Genomic DNA, 17,453 nt, shown 5'->3' on the forward strand with positions numbered 1-17,453 from the left:
CATCCTAGGAGAGGTTTTAGCCCGCTCCCAAGTGTCACATGGCACTTAACATGGAGCTATACTCATGTTTTTATTCAAAGAACTACTCTAAAATTACAAAAGATAACTACTACCTTTCAGCATGAATAAACTTGAATACATACTAAAAATAATCCCACGTTAACTCCCAAAGTTACTGCCTTCTGGAAGGTGTAAATGGGTACAGTTTGCAATTACATAACTGTATGTCAAAAAAAAAATAAAAAATCAATAGAATGAAAATTGCACATCTGCAAAGCGGCTGTGCAGCATTTTGAGAGGCATTTCAGACACACACGCACACATATCATTTCCGTCCTGCAGCTAAGCCCGAGCTTTATGACACCATTCATTTCACTCTGACTGGATGGCATCCGAATTTTAGGGGAGAGACAGGGAGGTCTGAAACACATTCGAGGAATGAGGGTTTCATTCTCTCCCCCATGCTTACAGCAGCCTCTGTGAAACCAACGAACCAACGACTCCATTGTCACCCACTAGTGACAACAGAATGCCAATGGCAGGCTGGGGGCTGGACTGCAGCCCAGTGCCAGGATCCTTGCTGAGCTCTGTGGCCCCAGAGCAGCACAGGGCATCACCTCCTGGCCCTGCTGCCATGGAAGGTACTAAAGCCCCCGCAAGTGCAGAGAGGATTCCTTTGTTATGTACCACTTCTTTCTTTAATGCAAAGCTCTCACAATACCAAGTGTGGGAATAGGAAGAAGTGCACAGTGGTGAGAGGAAAAATGCCACCTGCACCCACCGAGGTGGAGTTACCTGGGCTGCAGTTCTTACCCAGAACATGGAAGCAAACCCCCACTCTCGAACCAGGCATTATTTTCACGACGTGCAGCTGCTGAGGTTCACCAGGAGAATATTCCAAACGGTGGATGATGAAATATTTATTAAACCCAGTGCAGCAGATTAGAGCTTTTATTCCTAGAAGACACCTCGCAGACAGCTTCTTTCTACATGCAAGGATGAGTTCTGCAAATGCAAGCAAAACAATATCACAAGCAGACAAAGTGCAAAGCAAAATGAAATCATAAGTGCTAGGTAAAGAGCTTCAGAATTATTGCAAAGAGGGACTTCAGATCATTTAAAGCATGGAAAGCTGTACCTACCTGTAACAGAACTTCAGGACTGATTTTGGGGGCTATATTGTTTTAGAACAAGTCTAAAAATAACCTGACCTTAACTCTGCCTCTTCTGTGTACACTTTCTTTCATTACAAAGTCATACGTGTGTAAATATGATTCTATGAAATATAATACACAATATTTCTACTCCTGAGAAACATACAAATTGGTATCCAAACATCAAGCAGAAAAACGTGCAATAAGGCCATTCAATGCATCTTGAAGTTCCAAATTCAGGAAGAAAATTGCACATGGGATCAGCTCCCAGAGGCAGCTTGTCAATTAAACTAAGGTCTTTCGATCACCATGCAAGCTGTGTTGCCAACACCTTATTAGGTTCGACACCATTAGCATTTCCCCTAGTGCCAAGGCAGGCACTGGAATTCCCCATGCAGAGGGGAAGGGGCTCCACACAGCTCTGCTCAGCTCTCCGCTGGGAATAAGAGAGTCAGTGCTGATAAAGAATTAAGTCAAAAATGTAAGGTGAATAGAGTACGTATTCTGTTACATGATACCAGCAAATGCCAGGCATGAGATGAGATGAGATGGTTCAAAGACTTGCACTGGCAGTGGCAAAGAGCTGTGATCCAACCTCCTGGGTATCACAGATGATGATATCCAGCCTTTTGCATGACATTAGGAGTTGTTTAATGCAAGTGTGTCATCTTGAAAGGTACCCAGTTGTAGCTAAAAGAAAATAAGACCTAAGGAATGAACCATTTTCCTTCTGGCTTGTTGCTAATTCCCCAGTGCTTAAAGGTTTGCCTTGGGTTAGCAACAGGTTGGGGCCATCAGTTCTTGCAGGTGGCTCTTGAGGGTGCAGCACATCTCCCATAAGGGCGTACATAGGTTGTATAGCATCATCTCCCAGACTTCCTTTTGCTAAACAAACAGGATCAAGCTCTGAAACATTTTTCCATCTGACAAAACATTTATTTACCTTCTGACTCTGATGATGCTTTGCGGCATTAAAATCTAATCATCTGCCCCAGATAACGAGCCTGAGCATTGCCCAGCGGGCAATAACGTCTGTGTGCTGTGATCAGTAACTTTGGTTGTGAGTCACAAATGCAAAACCTGATGGACAAACTCAACTTCTATATTTAAGTGCTGTGCTGCTTAACTAAGGCAAGTACAAAGCCGAGGGATGCTGCCTTTGCCATGCAACGGACTTGAATTTAACAAGTGGATTGTATGCGTTTGTTGTAAAGCCAAAAAAAACATGATAGTACATCTAAGGACCTTTCTCATCGGGAGCAGTCATTTGTCATCATGTTCTAGTTCTCTTTCCTTACATGCTTTAGCAAAGTGGCATGATTTTATTCCTTATGTAATATAGACTCGGTAATTGTCGTATGTCCCATATGGCGCAGGTCATTCCCACAGCTGTTGATGCTCGATCTCAACTCCTGTTTCTCCGTGAACAGGCATGCTACCAAGTTCTGATGCACATAACATATTAGCTAGAGGAAAAGGATTCCTTTTCAGTAGTAAAAAATATGAAGGAATTAAAAAAAAAAAGATGACAGCAGAGCAAAACATTTTAACCGAGCTAACCCAAAAATAAACCCAGTCCAAAAAAAGTACCCAAACCTCTCACAAGATGGCAAAATTCATCCAGCTCTGTACGTGTATGTTGGAGCAGAGATAAAAACTGATCCCAGCATCAATGTGATGAGAAGGGAGGCATTCGCAGGGGATGTGATAAGCAGCGCAGTGCCGCCAGACAGGGAAACCATTGAGGATCCTCTGGTGGTGACTGACACTTCACGGTTTCACACCCAAGGTGAAGAATTCCTGGGGCTTCAACAGCCTCGTGTTTGGGGGAAGGTAGCAAGAGCATTTTGTAAGCAAAGTAGGTCACGGCTCAGCAGGAGAGGCGCGTTGCCACATTATCTGGGAAGATGCACGGCTTCTAAGAAGGCTTCTTTCTTTTCCCTGCCGTTATTTCATTTAGCAAAGTAGAATCCACGTTCTAAGCAAAACAAATGGTTGTTATTTATGGGTCGGCCCATTGTTCTTGGAGTGGCTTTGTGAAAGAGGAAAGCGATTGTACTGTCGCTTTACAAAAGATGGTGATTTCTGTAAGCAAGCTCAATTGTCTCAACGATATTCTGTGAACAAGTGTAAAAATTATATCAGAGAACAAAGTGTGAGTCATGCAGAATTACTCAATACAAAGCAGTAAGTCAACTTTCATAGGATTTGGGTAATGTGGTTATCTCCTGAAATTATGCCTCGCTGCAGCAAGAGTCATGGTGGAAGCAAGACCCAGAAAGCAATAAAAATACCCACTTGTTTCAGGAGCAGAAAGTGGAAAGCTTCAGCTGACAAAAAAAAGAACCCAAAACAAAACAAAACTCTTTTAGGTCATATTTCTGATAGTTCACCTCAACTCTGCAAAGTGAGCACAGAAGTTACCCAAAGAGGTCTGAGGAACCATGATGTTTCGCCCGCTTATCCCGCCAGGAATGAGAGACTGATGACAGCAATGATTGAGGCAGGATTTTGACACTTGGAAGTACATAGAGTAGGTGGAGAGAAGATTTCAGTTATGCACACAGATGGAAGAAGTAGATCACTGGAGAACTGAAGAGTGACAGTATTAAGACAGATAAAGCAATTTATTTTATAGGAAGATGATTATACAGTTGAGAGTCTTTTTTTTTTCCCCCAGCAGAGAGAGAAAGGAGAGCAAACCTGCTTCTCTCTCCCATGATCTACGGATGTGTCATGTGCTCCTGATGGAGTCAGAGAGAAAGAAAACGGTGGAGACGTGGGCGAACATTTGGATCTCCACCTGATTGACAACGTGCAAGCCAGGAAATTGGCCCAGCGTCAAGGAGCGTCTGATGAATTTTGGCAGGAAATGCCACTGATGCCGAAGGAAAATGATCACGTAGCAGGCTCAGGATCAATATGCTGTCCCCACATTTAAAGAGCCACTGTTGAAATGAACGATAATTTTACTAATTCTCTGTCCCAGGTGTCACCTTGAAGCACCTGTGAACTTCATCTAGGCTTAGGAGTACGTTTTTTTTTTCCCAGTGCTTCTCAGGGTCCATTCAATCCAGTGACAAAAATAAAAGCCGAAATGCTGGCAGCTGCCCACGGGGAGTTACTCAGATCTCAGTGCGAACATCCTCCCAGATGTGGGGTGAAGTGCTCTTCAGCTCCAAATTTCATGATTTCCAGCCATCATAGCATGCACAGAGCAGAAAACATGCTGTGTTCGAGTACTAATGCTTCTGTCTTCTGCGCCAAGTAAAAGCACAGATAATGGGTTTTGGTTTTCTAACAAGAAAATAATTTGCACCCTGGCACAGCAAAGCAAATCCTCTCTTGTAGTCAATCCAGGAAATAAAAGATTAAATTTGAAATTTTACTACAAAAAGATCAAAGAAAAATATGGAAAAGAAGTAGCTCAAAACGCCTCAGAAATTATTCCAAGAACTGGCTGCCTTTGAATTGACAATACTATTTAGCCACCAGGTCATCAGTTCCTTCTGTTACAAAGTAAGGGCTCAAAGATATTTTAAAATTGAAGGGCAGAAATGCAGGTGCCTGAATTCCCTTCATTTCAGTATTCTATGTATTTTCTGAGGATCTGAGTCCAGAGGCACCAGATGGTCGTTTTTCTCAGATCTTTAAGCACCTACACATGCAAATAGGTGCCCAGGGCTATTTTCAAGCACACCCAAACACTTTGCTCTCTAAATAACCATTAAGAATAGGGATGCATGTTTGCACCCTACAAGATTTTTCTTAAATACCAAAGGTAAAACTGCTTCTAGGGGAATTTTGCCAGAAAAGATCCACGCCTGTAGGCTGTAGAGCGGATGCCTCATAGATTGGTGACATTGCAGCCACACAGCAATGTGAGACAGGGCAAAGCAATGAGAGTTGCTCTGGGAATAACCTGGCACTAGAAGAGTTAAAACATCGAGGTAAAAGTGCTTTCAAGAAATTCAGAAAGCTCAGCTGAAATTCTGCCTGTAAATGCTCAGCCATGAGTCCTGAACCACAAGACAAGGCCGAGGCTTACCAAAAAGACAAGACCAAAGGCTTCGGACGTGTAAGGAATGACAAGGAATAAGGCATCACTTTGGTTTTGTGGAATTTGTGCTTTTCAGCTGCTCCTGCAAGAGGCACTTTTTAACTAAGAGGTTTTTCTTGAGTTCCTGATAGCTCAGCAAATTCGTTTACAGTGGAATACAAAGGGAGATACGTTTGGGGAACAATTAGAGAGTTGTAAAATGAAACAAAAAGTCGCAGGGAAAAGTCTCTAAACTATAATTCCTATTTCTGTCTCAAAGGGAATTAACAGAATTTTATGACTTTGATCTTGTGAAGAATGAGTTTCTGAACCTTATTAATCATTTTTCTCAATTTCAGATAGGGATTCGATGAGAGATAAAACACCAGCCATTTAAAAGGGACAGTTCCGCCTATATTTGTCACAATTTCCCTACTGATCATCGCAAAAGTTGAGTTAAAGAGATTTTATAGCAGACAATCTGTTATAATTAATGAGTTCTGGTAATTAATGGCTGTCCTGATGCAGTCTTTGAGAACGATCACAACTTTTCTCCTTAAGAACACAGCAGTGGGTTAAACGATAGCACGGGTGAGCCAGTTCCACCATTAACCAAAGCTAATGGTCCTTTGGCTGGCAGTTCTCAGAGACCGCACTAACTGTGCTAATTATTATAAAGCATGAATTTTAATAACAGCCCTGCGCTGCATTTCTCACACACACAGGTTCAAAACTAATTAAGTACAACAGGAATACATTAGCCTCCATATAGACAAGGAACGTTAGTGAGTAACACCACCTTACCGCATCACCTCCAAAGGAATGACTTGGTAACTGCTCTCCTCTGCAAACTTAAGGGTCAGGTGAAGTTTTCTTTTACCAGCTGTGGTATATTAAGTTGCAGCTATTTCAAGGGTCTGAGATTGGAGGTATTTCTATTGGCTTTGTACTTCCTGCAGTTTTCCTGTTAAGACTGATGTGAAAAAGATAATGCTGTTGCCCTAAATAATATCGGTTATTGCGCTTTTCAAATTTATTTCCATGAAGTTAAGGCAATGAAATTAAAACCTATTTGTTTGCTCCACCAAAGAGCAGATGTTCCAGAAGCAATAAGATTTTAGGTTATTAAAATAATCCCTGTCACGGGCTGACAGATTTTCTTTCCCAGTGTATTCAATGAGCTTTTCCAACCACAGCCGGCGCTTTGCGGAGGAGCCTCTGCCCTCTGTGAAGCACTGCTCCATTGCTGCTGCTCTGCTGAAGCGACTCAGCTGTGGGCAGGTACATTGCCTCGATTAACGATAATTGCATCAGGCAATGAGAGACAGAGACCCAAAGACACTGAACCAAAGGGTCACCAGAGAGAGTGAAGAGGTGAAGAGTTGGGATCCACCACACTCACCGGTAAACCAGGACAGGTGCAAGTGGTTTTCCTTCCAGCAAGCGTTGCAAGCTGAGCTTTGCTTTTCCCGATATAATTAAATGGAACCTAAATACAGAGAGCTGATGTCAAGTCCTTCTCCAGAATTCTACTCTACCGCAGAAGAAGGAATAACCAGACACAGAAACCTGGCATAGAGGACCATCAATCTCTTTCCTCCTTTTGGGGCAAATACAATAACAAAAGCAAACCTGAGGTGAGAGCGGATGGGGCAGCCCCATCCTTGCCCCAGGCAGCCCAGCCGCTCCCAGGGATGCTCTCTAGGTGCTGCCAAAGGATTCTAGTTTAGCACTGAGAACACCTCTGGGCTGAACAGAACCAGCAGTGTGATCTGTTGAGTCAGACCGTTATGAATGATAAATCAGAAATCATAAAGCCGTTCTTCTTGACCAACCATCACACAGACAATTAAACATCAACGCTCTAGCCCAGCTTGCTAAGGAAGACCACGTTCAGTTTTCCTTTAATTTTGGGGGGTCATAGATGGAAATGTGCTTTCCAGCAGTAACCAGCACCGCAGTCTGGTACTTTCCAAAATAAAGTTCAGCTCAACCTCTAAAATTTATGCCTGCTCTGAGAAGGGTGATGTGCTGCTCTGTCACTTGGTTTAATTCCTACCACTGAAGAGTACCCAAGGGCCCAGGGAGTTAGCACCGTTTGTGTGAACAATATTTCTGAGCTGACAATGTAAGCAGCCTTAGCTCACACCAGGAGCAATAATCAGCAGCCGACCCTGCGCAATACATTGGCCTTGCTCAATTACACAGGCAGGGAGGCAAGCACGCAGCAAGCCCTGCTGGTGCTTGGAGGAGAGAACTTCCTATCTGGGGCAGAGGTGCTGCGTTAGAGTAATGGGCTGGCAGCTCAAACTCGTTAGAGCCAATGGTTCTCAACTCATACTTGCCAAAGAGTGTCAACACCATCAGAGATGGAGATTTCAGACCCATTTCTATGAGGCTGGGGAAAAACTTCCATCCTATTTTAGCTGTTTCTTTGCTCTTATTTACTACACTGGAGCACCTTGCCACCTTCCGTGATTAATGCTCAGGACCCTTGCAGGGTAAGGAAGTAGCATCAAGGCCATTTTTCAACCAGGGAAGTGGGTTGCAGAATGCCACCCACTGTGCCACTTGGACAGAACACGGTCAGAGCAATAGCAGGCTTTGTCTGCATGCAGGGAGCCCAGGCTGCCTCTAGTCTGCACAGGACACTCACATGCGTGCCTGGGGTCACCCAGGTCTAACAGTTCATCCACACCACTTGGTGCCACCGTCAAGAAAGAACTTAAAGTACAAAGCAAAAATCAATAATCAGAGAAAAAAAGAGAAACCCTACCCACACAGCCTGCCATTCACTGTCTGAGAGAAGCAGCCACCGACAGACCATGCAGAACAGGAGGAGTGGTTTCCAACACCAGAATGTAAGAAGCAATAACAGCACAGACGGGCCCTGCTAGACAGATACCCTGTGATAACCCGAGAAGTTTCCCTCACCATTCTTCTCTCATTCCACAGTAAGACAGGGGAGAGCAGGGGGATGCCAGGGAAAAATGTCTAGCCGTGAGTTCACCCCTTTCCCAAAACAGTCCCACCTGACCAGAACTCCTGACACAGCAGCCAAATCTGACCGGGCTGGCAGAGGGGCAGGGTGCATCTTCCCTCCTTGGAATGGGGCCTTGGCCAACCGAGAGGCTCCTCGCCACCAGAGAGTGGAGGTTTTAGGCAGAGCATTGAGGAAAGGCACAGGAGCTCCCATCTCCACCGGATCTGCAGACCTCTCTGGATATGTTTTAGATGCTTCTGCTTCAGCTGGTGAGAACAGACCCCAAGAAACACGACGTTAGAGCTCAGTTTTAAATATGACAAACAAGTTCTTAAGAAATAAAATATTTTCACGCTTCTCTGCACTTGGGCCAATTTCCTCAGGCATCCAGATCTGCCTTTAAGCACCAAAGGCAGCACCCTCTCATTAGGTGCCTGCTGCTTAGTTTTAAGATCCTGCTTTGGAAAATACAGTCTTCGGTATTTTATTCTCACACACCCAGAATAAGTGTTTGACTTCAGAGTGATTAAAAAAAGGAAATGACCTCTGTATGTTATTTTTATTTTCTCTCCTTTTTTTTTTTTTTTTAAAGGTTTTAAGGCTGCTTGTACGTGACACTGGAAAATCGCAGCCCATGATTTATGGTTGCTGGTCTGCTAATAGAAACAATCCCCTCCACCGCCACTTACTCCTCAGCAGAAGGATCATAACAGATTGTAAATGGTTGCATTACTGAGAAAGATAACTCTCCTTTCCATTCTCATTTCCCTCAGTTGATTTTTATCGAGGTAGGAGTTGAGTAAGCGTGTAAGAGACACATCATGCATTATTTACCAGCCTGGAAATGGGGAAAGGCTCCAGCAATCTGCTGCACAACCAAACCCCAAGCACTGGTGACTCTCTATGTTTTGCATCCTGCTTGTTTGGAGCTTGGCTGATGTTTGTTAAAGCTAATGCCATGGGCCAAGACACCTGGAGAACTTCAGCTGATAGGGCCAGGCACTGGATTCTGGGTGGTTTGTGCCAGCATGCTATGGCAAGAGTGGACCAAGGTGAGGCCAGAACCACCACCAAGTCATCCCAGAATCATAGGACAGCTTGGGTTGGAAGCAACACCCAAATGGTGCTCAGAAGAACAAGGACCTCTCAGGTCTAATCCCCATGGTGACACTGACCCAGGAGCCAGGAAGCCACAGCACTGAGAGGTTCATCACACTGCTAACTGAGCCACTGTTGGAGGCTCCATGTGTGTCCTTGCAGCACCATTTCCAGCACGCCTTACAACCTTACCAAACAAGTCATTAAATGCTGGAAACCTTAAAGAAAAGCAAACGGAAACAAGCAAAAATAACAACACAGCTACTAAGTTAATGAGGAAAAATTACACAGAACTGAGGACTTTAAAAGAGCTTCCGAATTAAGGAAAACAAGGGGAAAGGATCAGCTCTTATGTTTTGCAATTAAAGTATTATTTATAGCAATTCGGGTTTTTTGAGATTAAGCCTGGATATGGTGCTGCTGAAAACACATCTGATTTACTACTCCCAGAGCTTCTCATCCCTTTGTATATCAGACTGACAGCCAAAAGTGGGGGGAGCTTTCCCCACCCCAGAGCCCACATGCTCCCAAGGCGCCTGTAAAACACCCAAGGATTTACTCCAGCGCTCACACCGTGACCATTAGCAACGGTTCCCAACTCGAAGCGATGGCACCAGCGCTGAACTATTGTAGCCTCAGGGCAGAAAACAAATCCTGCAAGAGCAGGAGATAAGGTTTTGTAGGAGGGAAAGGGAAAATATTCCCGCTCCATGGGTAACCTGCACGATAGCAGGAGTGGAAAGAGGGGGCTCAGCCCGTCCCTTCTGCCTTGGGGACACCTCTGATGTCCCCCCGTTGGGGACACCTCCTTCTGCCAGGAGCACTCCTCTAATGCAGCACTTCTGTGCATCCATTGCAGCATTTCCCCCTTTCTCGTGGAGTTGGCAACGCCTGCAGAGAAGCCATTTTAATAAGCTTTGGGCTGAAAGACGTGAAACACGAAGACAATCCTTGCTATTTACAGCACTCAGCCCCTGGCTGTCTCTCTGCTTTTCCTACAGATTAATAAAACCAATCAAGTAAACAAACAAAGGATGCAAAGTTTGGTTAAAGCCAACCAAAGTTCAGGGAGGAAGAGGGCAGGGTGCTGGGAAGACACGCAGCTCTCCGACCATCCACCGCGCTGCTCAGAGCTGCTCTGGCTGCAAGGAGACACCATAGGTAGGACGGCTGGGAGCTGCACCAGCTTTTTTATGGCTCTGTTGACTTTTCCAGCCCCTGTGCTGGCTGCCTGCCTCTCCACGCTGCTCTTTGTACCCGTACGGAGTAAATACGGGTAACCACGGCCTCTGTGCGGGCAGGGGGAATGGCCCCAGGAGGAGCCACCACGGCGCCCTGTTCTGGGGTTAAACATGGGGAAACAAACCAGGGCACGTGGAAGAGTCAGCTCCTTTGGCTGAAAAAGGGGGGAAAAAAGGGAGAGAAAGAAAGAAAATAAAAGCCAGCAGAAGCCCCAGAGGAACATCTCACTGCGAATTCACATCTTGATCCAAAGCACGGAGGCAAAGAGCAGGTGGGGGGCTGATCTGGCAATGGGAGCAGGAGGATGGGGAACGGAGCTGCCACCAGGAGGGCACAGGGGCTCTGCAGGTACCTGGAGCTCAGCAGATAGGAACAGGCTGCACAAGGGCATCGCCTCCTAGCAGAGCCTTCATTTGCTTTGATTTAAATCTGCCCGACGCGGGGATTTCTCTTCTTTTCATTCCCTCTTTCCTAGCAGAAACATTTATTATGCTAATTGTAATGTTTAACCTCCCTGGACCGCCGGCTGCAATAGCTCATCATAAGCAGCTTTAATGTTTGCTTGGATGGGTACCCTGGGGATGGAGAACGCGTTGGATGCTTCCTTCCGTCGATTTCCCCAGCACTCCTTTCTTCCCTGCCCCTCTGCACCCCTTCCTCGCCCCCTTCCCAAGTTGGGGCGAGTTAAAAGGAAGCATTAACGGCGCTTATCTGATGCGACGGGGCGAGCGGAAGGCTGGCGAGCAGCCAGCAGCTAATAGCGGCACGAAGGCAGTTTGATGGAAAAAATTAACATGCTAATTGTCAGGCTGGAGAGGGTGCTGGGGCCCGTGTGAAAGGCAGGAAAAAAAAAAAAAAAGAAAAGAAAAGGAAAGAAAGAAAGGAAAAGGCATTCTCTATGCTAGAGAGATCAATTTTAACAATAGAGATTTGAGAGGGGAAAAAAAAAAAAAGAAGAAGAAGAAGAAAAAAAAAAAGAGGGTTCGATGCCATCGCCTTCTTTTTGTCCCATTCTCTGCTGCCCTCCCCCAGCTCCAAACCTCTCCCCGCAGCCTGGGGCTCTCACTGGGGGTTCTCGGAGGATCTCTTCCCGCTCCGCACCGTGCCCCCGGCAGACACACACCGCGCTCCCTCCCTTCCCGGCAGCGAGTGACGCTGCGGAGGAGCTCTGGCAGCAGGAAAAGTCCCGCTTGGCACAATCCTGCCCAGTCCCGCTTCGCAGCGCGGCTGATCCAAGGATCCTCTCCCCCTCCCATTTACGGGGAGGAATTGAGGAATTCTGATTTTTTTTTTTTTTTTTTTTAACAAAGGGATCTTGGACAGATTTCTTTCATTTGGTTTGCTTTTTTTTTTTTCTTTTCTTTTTTTTTGCTCCTCAAAGCCAAAAGAAATGCTTGGAAAGCAGCAAGCCCAGCTTTGGAACGGGGGCTACACGGCACGTCGGTAACTGGGATTAAGAAACTCAACTCATGCACTGGGATTCCGGCAACGAGCAGGATCCTGGGGGAGAGCACAGCGAACCCAGCGGGATGCCAGCGCTGCAGCCGCCTCTCTCCGTGGATCCCGTTTAACCCCGGCTCCATCCCACTCAGGAAAGGCACCTGGAGAGCTGCCGTGCCCTCCCCTTGGCGGCCATCGAGTTGCTTGGAGCCCAGACCCGGTGCGAGGGCTGCGCACTCCATGTGCCCACAGGCGGGAGCAGCATCGAGGTACCCGCGTCGGTTGTGATTTATGTCTGTGGATGAATGCTGTAAATATGTGGCACGGAGATTTCAGAGCAAATCCCCTCACACGGCTTAGGGAATAATTGGGTTTTACTTTTAGGCACGATGCGGCTCGCTGTCGGGATTTTACAAGCGGGAATATCCTTCCTTCCCTATGCCAAAGAGTGACTGCGTGTGCTCTCATTCTTTACTTCTACCGTGGAGGAAATTTAGGCGAGAACATGTATAGTGAATTGCTAAACTCAACCAGTGCCACCGAAGCTCACCTCATCCTTCAGACCAACACTCCCTACCTGGGCAGCACGCAGCGACCCGTCAGCTCCTCCGCCTTTTACATGTCGACAGCCCGGGTGCTAAAAGAAGGGGAGATCAATAAGCCCGACCTGGTGACTTACATCATCCTCTTTTTCTTTCTGCTCTTGACTGTGACACTCATCGTGCTCTTCATTAACTGCCAGCTGAAAAATTCTTTTTTTGCTACTCTCCCTTACGACAGATCCCTCCGGGAAGCGAGGAGCCCGTGGAGGACACAGGCTGTCTGACACGAGGGGGAACAGCGTCTTCCAGCAGCAGCAGGAAGCAGCAGCCCTGTGCACCACGGCGTTTCTGTCCGCATGGCAGCGAGCGGCTTCGACCCTCCTTAAAATCATAGGCTGCGTCGCAGGGAAAGGTTGCTGAAAGAGACGCTGCATGCAGATGGGAATAGCTGTAAATAAAGAGCTGCGCGGCGGACTGAAGAGATCAGGCTGTGGCAAATCGATCCGTGCAAAAAAGAAATTGCCCCCCGATTCCAGATTAAGCGCTGTGTGTATGCAAATGTCATCACCGACCCATTCAGTGCCCATAGAAGGACATTTGCATTGACAACAATCTCTGATTTGTGCATCTGGTGGAGCTTGTTACCCATGTTTATGAAATCATAGCAGTGAATGTAAAACACAGCGTATTTACCTAATGGCTCCGCTCTGAGGACCAGAGTTTACTTTGCAGACCCGCTTCTCTCCACTGCTGCTGGAACGCTGGGTAACGCGATGGGAGCCACGCCTGGCGGGAGAAAACCAGAAATGGTTTTTAGGGTTTGAGTGGGACGCTGCCGGGGGTGGTGGTGGTGTTTTGGTGGTGGTGTTTTGGTGGTGTTTTACTGCATCTTCAGTCGGGTTTCAAGTCCCTGCCAGCTATGGGAACCACGAAATACCTAAGTAACTTGTTTTCAACTCCCTTAAGCTACAAAGGAAATGGCTCGCCATGGCATGAAACCAAAACAACCAGGACGGAGAGAAGGAAGGAGAGAAAATAAACATCGTTAATCGTGCGTAAGCTAATGAAAGGGGAGAGCAGAGCGCTCCAAGTTCTGCACTAGAAGCAGATAACTTTGGAGAGCCACCGTGTTACAGGAGGAGCTGCTTCGCGGCAGCATCGCCACTCCTTGCTCTCGCTACGAAGCCAGCGTAGTTAGCAGCATGCTTTATTGGCAGGGCAACAGCATGATTGATTCACCACTCATTAATGGTAACATACACCGGTTTAGATTAACGAGCAATCTGGTTTTGTTCTAGAAGCTGTACTCCTGCTTCACGTTCGCTGACATGCTATTTAATAGATGACAATTTTTAGGAAATTTGCAGTTAGAGTGCCATAATTATAGACCACGCTGCACAAACCCCAGAACAGTATTCATGTTCCCACAGCGGGCAAAGGGCTCTTTCCTGGCTGTTTTCTCAGCCACGGTGTCTCAGCACACAGCTGACTCGCAGGCGTCCGGAAACACCCTCTTAAAATCAGCTTCTACTCCCACTTCTGCAAGTGGATCGCCAACGGGAGGACGGGGGTTCGTGCAGTGCCAGGACCTGCACCCCTCAGCGCATCCTCATCACCCGGAGTACAGCAGAAGCACTGCGTGCGTATATGGACGTGAAGCATTTAATCCAAATGAGATTTTACAGCGCAACCAGACACGCGTGCACGCGGGCTCGCGCCCCAAGGCAGACACACGTACATACCTGGGGCCTGTCCGCCAGCAGTTTTACACGAAGGAGTTGCACAGCTGATACACTTCCAAGTCATCGTCTTGGTTATCATGTTTTATTACGCTCAAAGAAAGGTTAGTCGACCACGGAACAGCCTGAAATACTTTATTCCCTGACAGGTGGCCAGTTTTTATCTCATTCTGAACCAAACTTCACTGGTGTGATTCCAAATAATTATTCTAATGCAGAAATAAAGAATACGTTCAAGTGTGTTTATCTCGGCCCATTTTGAATAAATTGAGTTTTTATCAAATCAGCCATTTCTCAATTATTTTTAAGTCATGACAGCTTGTTTTCATCTATCAGCCATAACGAGCTTGGTCTAAAAATTCCTGCTGGCAAAACCCTCAGAACCTGATAAAACACGTGTTGCATTGCACCATATTGTACACTTTCTTTTATTAAAGTGCTCTAGAATAACCTTGGAATAACTATTTTCCCCCACAGCCTGATCCTTGGAGCAATGCTCCCAAGAGAATGACTTCTGCTGCAGAAGAAAGCTCTGTCAACGCTATTCTAACCTATGTATGAAATAGACACAAAGAAAACATCTCTGCTTAAAAGGAGCTTATGAACAGGAGGAGACCGACTTTTCATGGGGTCTGATAGTGATAGGGCACAGGGAATGGCTTTAAACCAACAGAGGGTTCGATATTGGAAGGTAATACTTTACTCAGAGGGCTGTGAGGTTCCAGCACTGCTGCCCAGAGCTGTGCTGCCCCAGCCCTGGAGGGGCCCACATCCATGGATGTGCCCTGGGCAGCCTGAGCTGGGGGCAGCCAGCCCATGCAGGGTGGGGCTGGGGGCTGTGAGGTCCCTTCCAACCCAACCATTCTGCAGTTCTATGATTATTATTACCCTGCTGTTCTGCCTAGATATCAGCGTTGTTAGCCCAGCAGGACCCATCGTTTTTCTTGCTTTTCCTAGGTGTGAATGGATTGGGGTGGGCATTTCCACGGGCATTCATCCTCCTGCTTTTCCCTTTCCCCTGTGTAAAAACCAGGAGCTGGGCATATTCCACATTTCCATCACTGCTGACACCTGGGAAGGACTCACTGGTAGGACTCACAAGGCTGTCATATAAGTAAACAATGCAACAAGGCAACAGGCAAAGAATAAACCCAAAAGCTAAGCATTTCACTTCTATTTAGGATGCCTCAGGTTGGTGCTGCATGGCAAAGCAGAGCGCAGTGCTGCGTTACACGACCACGCTCTCCTAATTGGTGTCAAACCACAAGAGTCCCAGCAATTTGTAACGGCACTTGTGCTAATGAGTTTGCTACTAGTAGAGTCTTCAAGAGAAATGAAGAGCCCTCATCCCAGGACATCACTTGAAGACAGGAATCACCACCACAGGGCTCCTCAACTCAGCTTTCATTAGGAGAGATGAAGCTTTTCATTAGGAGGAGAAAAGGATGGAGGCTGGGGACTGGCACAAAGCCATCAGCAAATGCCAAGAACAGTGAGAATTTAATAGTTGCTTTGGAGTTACTCCCCTATCTAAGGCATTTCTTTTCCTTGCCTTCCAAGCTTATAAAGAGAGATTTCAATGAAGAGTCGGGTAGGGCACAATCTTCATTTCCCAGCTTTTTCCACAAGGTACTTGGAACATTTAAAACATCAGCAGAGAAATCAGACTGAAAAGAGGAAGATACCTTGGATTGGGCATTTGGCTTTGTAGGAGTTTGCTCTCTTCACTTTAACTGAAGACCCCGAGCTTATACCATAAACTTTAGGTATAAGCAGATAAATTTGCTTTAAATCTGTTAATCCATAGAGAAAGTCTCTTAAGCAGGAAGTTACATTTGTATTTTTCCATTTTTTTTCCTCCCCTCTCTCATTTTACTCTCCCAGCAACACCCCATCCCCACCCATGGGGCTGAGCCCAGCGGTGTGGTACAACCACGGGCACAATCTGTTCCCTCCTGACCTTCCAGAACTGCAAGACCAATCTCTTACAGAACACTAAACATCTCTTTCCACAGGCTTCTATTATGGAGCAACTGTTCGGAGACCTGAAATCTCTGCAGCCTCAGGACATGATTCTCTATGTGGCTCTTACAGAAAAGGGTCTATTTCATTTTGCATTATCCCTAAAACTTCTCCATTCCAGCTGAAGTCTAACTCACCCCCACAGCTCAGAGCATCTGAGAGATTGGTGCGTTTGCTGAGAGCCATCTCTGGATCTAAGAGGCTTCAGAAAATGAGATTTCACAGGAATGACTGTATTACACAGCATTTCTTATTTAGCCCTAGAAATAACCACGTTGTTTACAATAGGAGAGGTACAACTTCAAAAAAGAGAATGGAAAAAGTTTGTCTATTCTTCTAAAGAAGAAAACTCCTGACCTTAGAATAACAGAGCTGTCTGGTTTTGTGTTTTTCTTAAATGTTTTATGGGGAAAAAAAAAAAGGAGGAGACAGCATTTATCCTCTCCATCTTTAAAGATACCAATCTGCCGCTCTATATCACTGCCAACACTGGAGTGCAACCTGCCTCCTCATACTTAGTAAAGGCAAGGAGCTACAGAGGGACAGAGTATTGCTGTCTGCAAGGACCACTGCATTCCAAGCCAGCTGCTGTATGAGACTCCCTACATTGCCAGCACACAGTCAGGGACCCACAGAATTTCCACGACACCATCACTGCCTGGAGTTGCCCAGAGCACTCCTTTACCACTGGCTTTGTCCTATCCCAAACCACCTTCAACCCGGAGTAGGAGGCAGATGGACTCCTGGTAGGCCATGGGCCCCCCGACCACTGCCTTCTGCTTCGCTGCCTCCAATACAGCACCACTGAAAATCATTCTGACAGCAGCCAGGCAGTGCACAGAGTCCAAGAATTAAATACAGACTGCCTGACCATTGATAAACCAGATCTACAGACACCTGCTCTATCCCGTTAGCAGTTTTCCCATCATATACATCTATAGAGACACTGCAGCTAGCACATCAAAATATTCTGAACAAGAATACTGTGCTTCTCACATGGTTTTGGTTTTTAATGGAAATTTGTCTTCATTTCTTGAGTTAAATTGAACGCTTCTAGTGACTGAGAGCAGAGCTCCTTCCAGAGACATCCATGCAGAATTGCTCGCTGCAGTCTGCCCAGCCACACGCTCCACATCAGGTATAAGCATCCCACCATGGATCAGGACATGGGGCAGCGTGCTGCTGGCTTCTGGC

At 46.3% G+C, this 17,453-nt stretch overlaps 1 protein-coding gene and 1 long non-coding RNA gene across 3 annotated transcripts in view; one reads left to right on the top strand and one right to left on the bottom strand.

Moving 5' to 3' along the window:
- The window catches only part of LOC110405263, a 34,259-nt gene extending 22,331 nt beyond the window's left edge, over positions 1-11,928 (bottom strand). Inside the window, exons 1-2 of the long non-coding RNA XR_002442773.1 lie at positions 11,583-11,928; positions 814-8,442 (exon numbers count right to left, since the gene is read on the bottom strand). This is a non-coding gene — a long non-coding RNA (uncharacterized LOC110405263). The remainder of the gene's footprint in view (positions 1-813; positions 8,443-11,582) is intronic.
- On the top strand, positions 8,459-14,690 carry LOC110405262. 2 transcript variants are annotated; one of them, XM_021410438.1, is made up of 4 exons: positions 8,459-10,435; positions 11,898-12,225; positions 12,341-12,626; positions 12,737-14,690. In XM_021410438.1, exons 1-4 carry the CDS (start codon positions 10,309-10,311, stop codon positions 12,890-12,892), a joined length of 897 nt encoding a protein of 298 aa, XP_021266113.1. In that variant the 5' UTR covers positions 8,459-10,308; the 3' UTR covers positions 12,893-14,690. The 2 variants fall into 2 exon arrangements, with proteins under 2 accessions (XP_021266113.1, XP_021266112.1); XM_021410437.1 differs by having other exon boundaries at positions 12,341-14,689.

Source organism: Numida meleagris, chromosome 12 (genome assembly GCF_002078875.1).
Source record: "Numida meleagris isolate 19003 breed g44 Domestic line chromosome 12, NumMel1.0, whole genome shotgun sequence".
NCBI lineage: Eukaryota > Metazoa > Chordata > Aves > Galliformes > Numididae > Numida > Numida meleagris.

Coding starts and splice junctions, on each gene's coding strand:
- LOC110405262 (XM_021410438.1), top strand. CDS start 10,309: ATGCAAAGTTTGGTTAAAGCCAACCAAAGTTCAGGGAGGAAGAGGGCA. Junction 10,436..11,897: donor GCTGCAAGGAGACACCATAG/GTAGGACGGCTG, acceptor TGCTCCTCAAAG/CCAAAAGAAATGCTTGGAAA. Junction 12,627..12,736: donor AGATCAATAAGCCCGACCTG/GTGACTTACATC, acceptor CCCTTACGACAG/ATCCCTCCGGGAAGCGAGGA.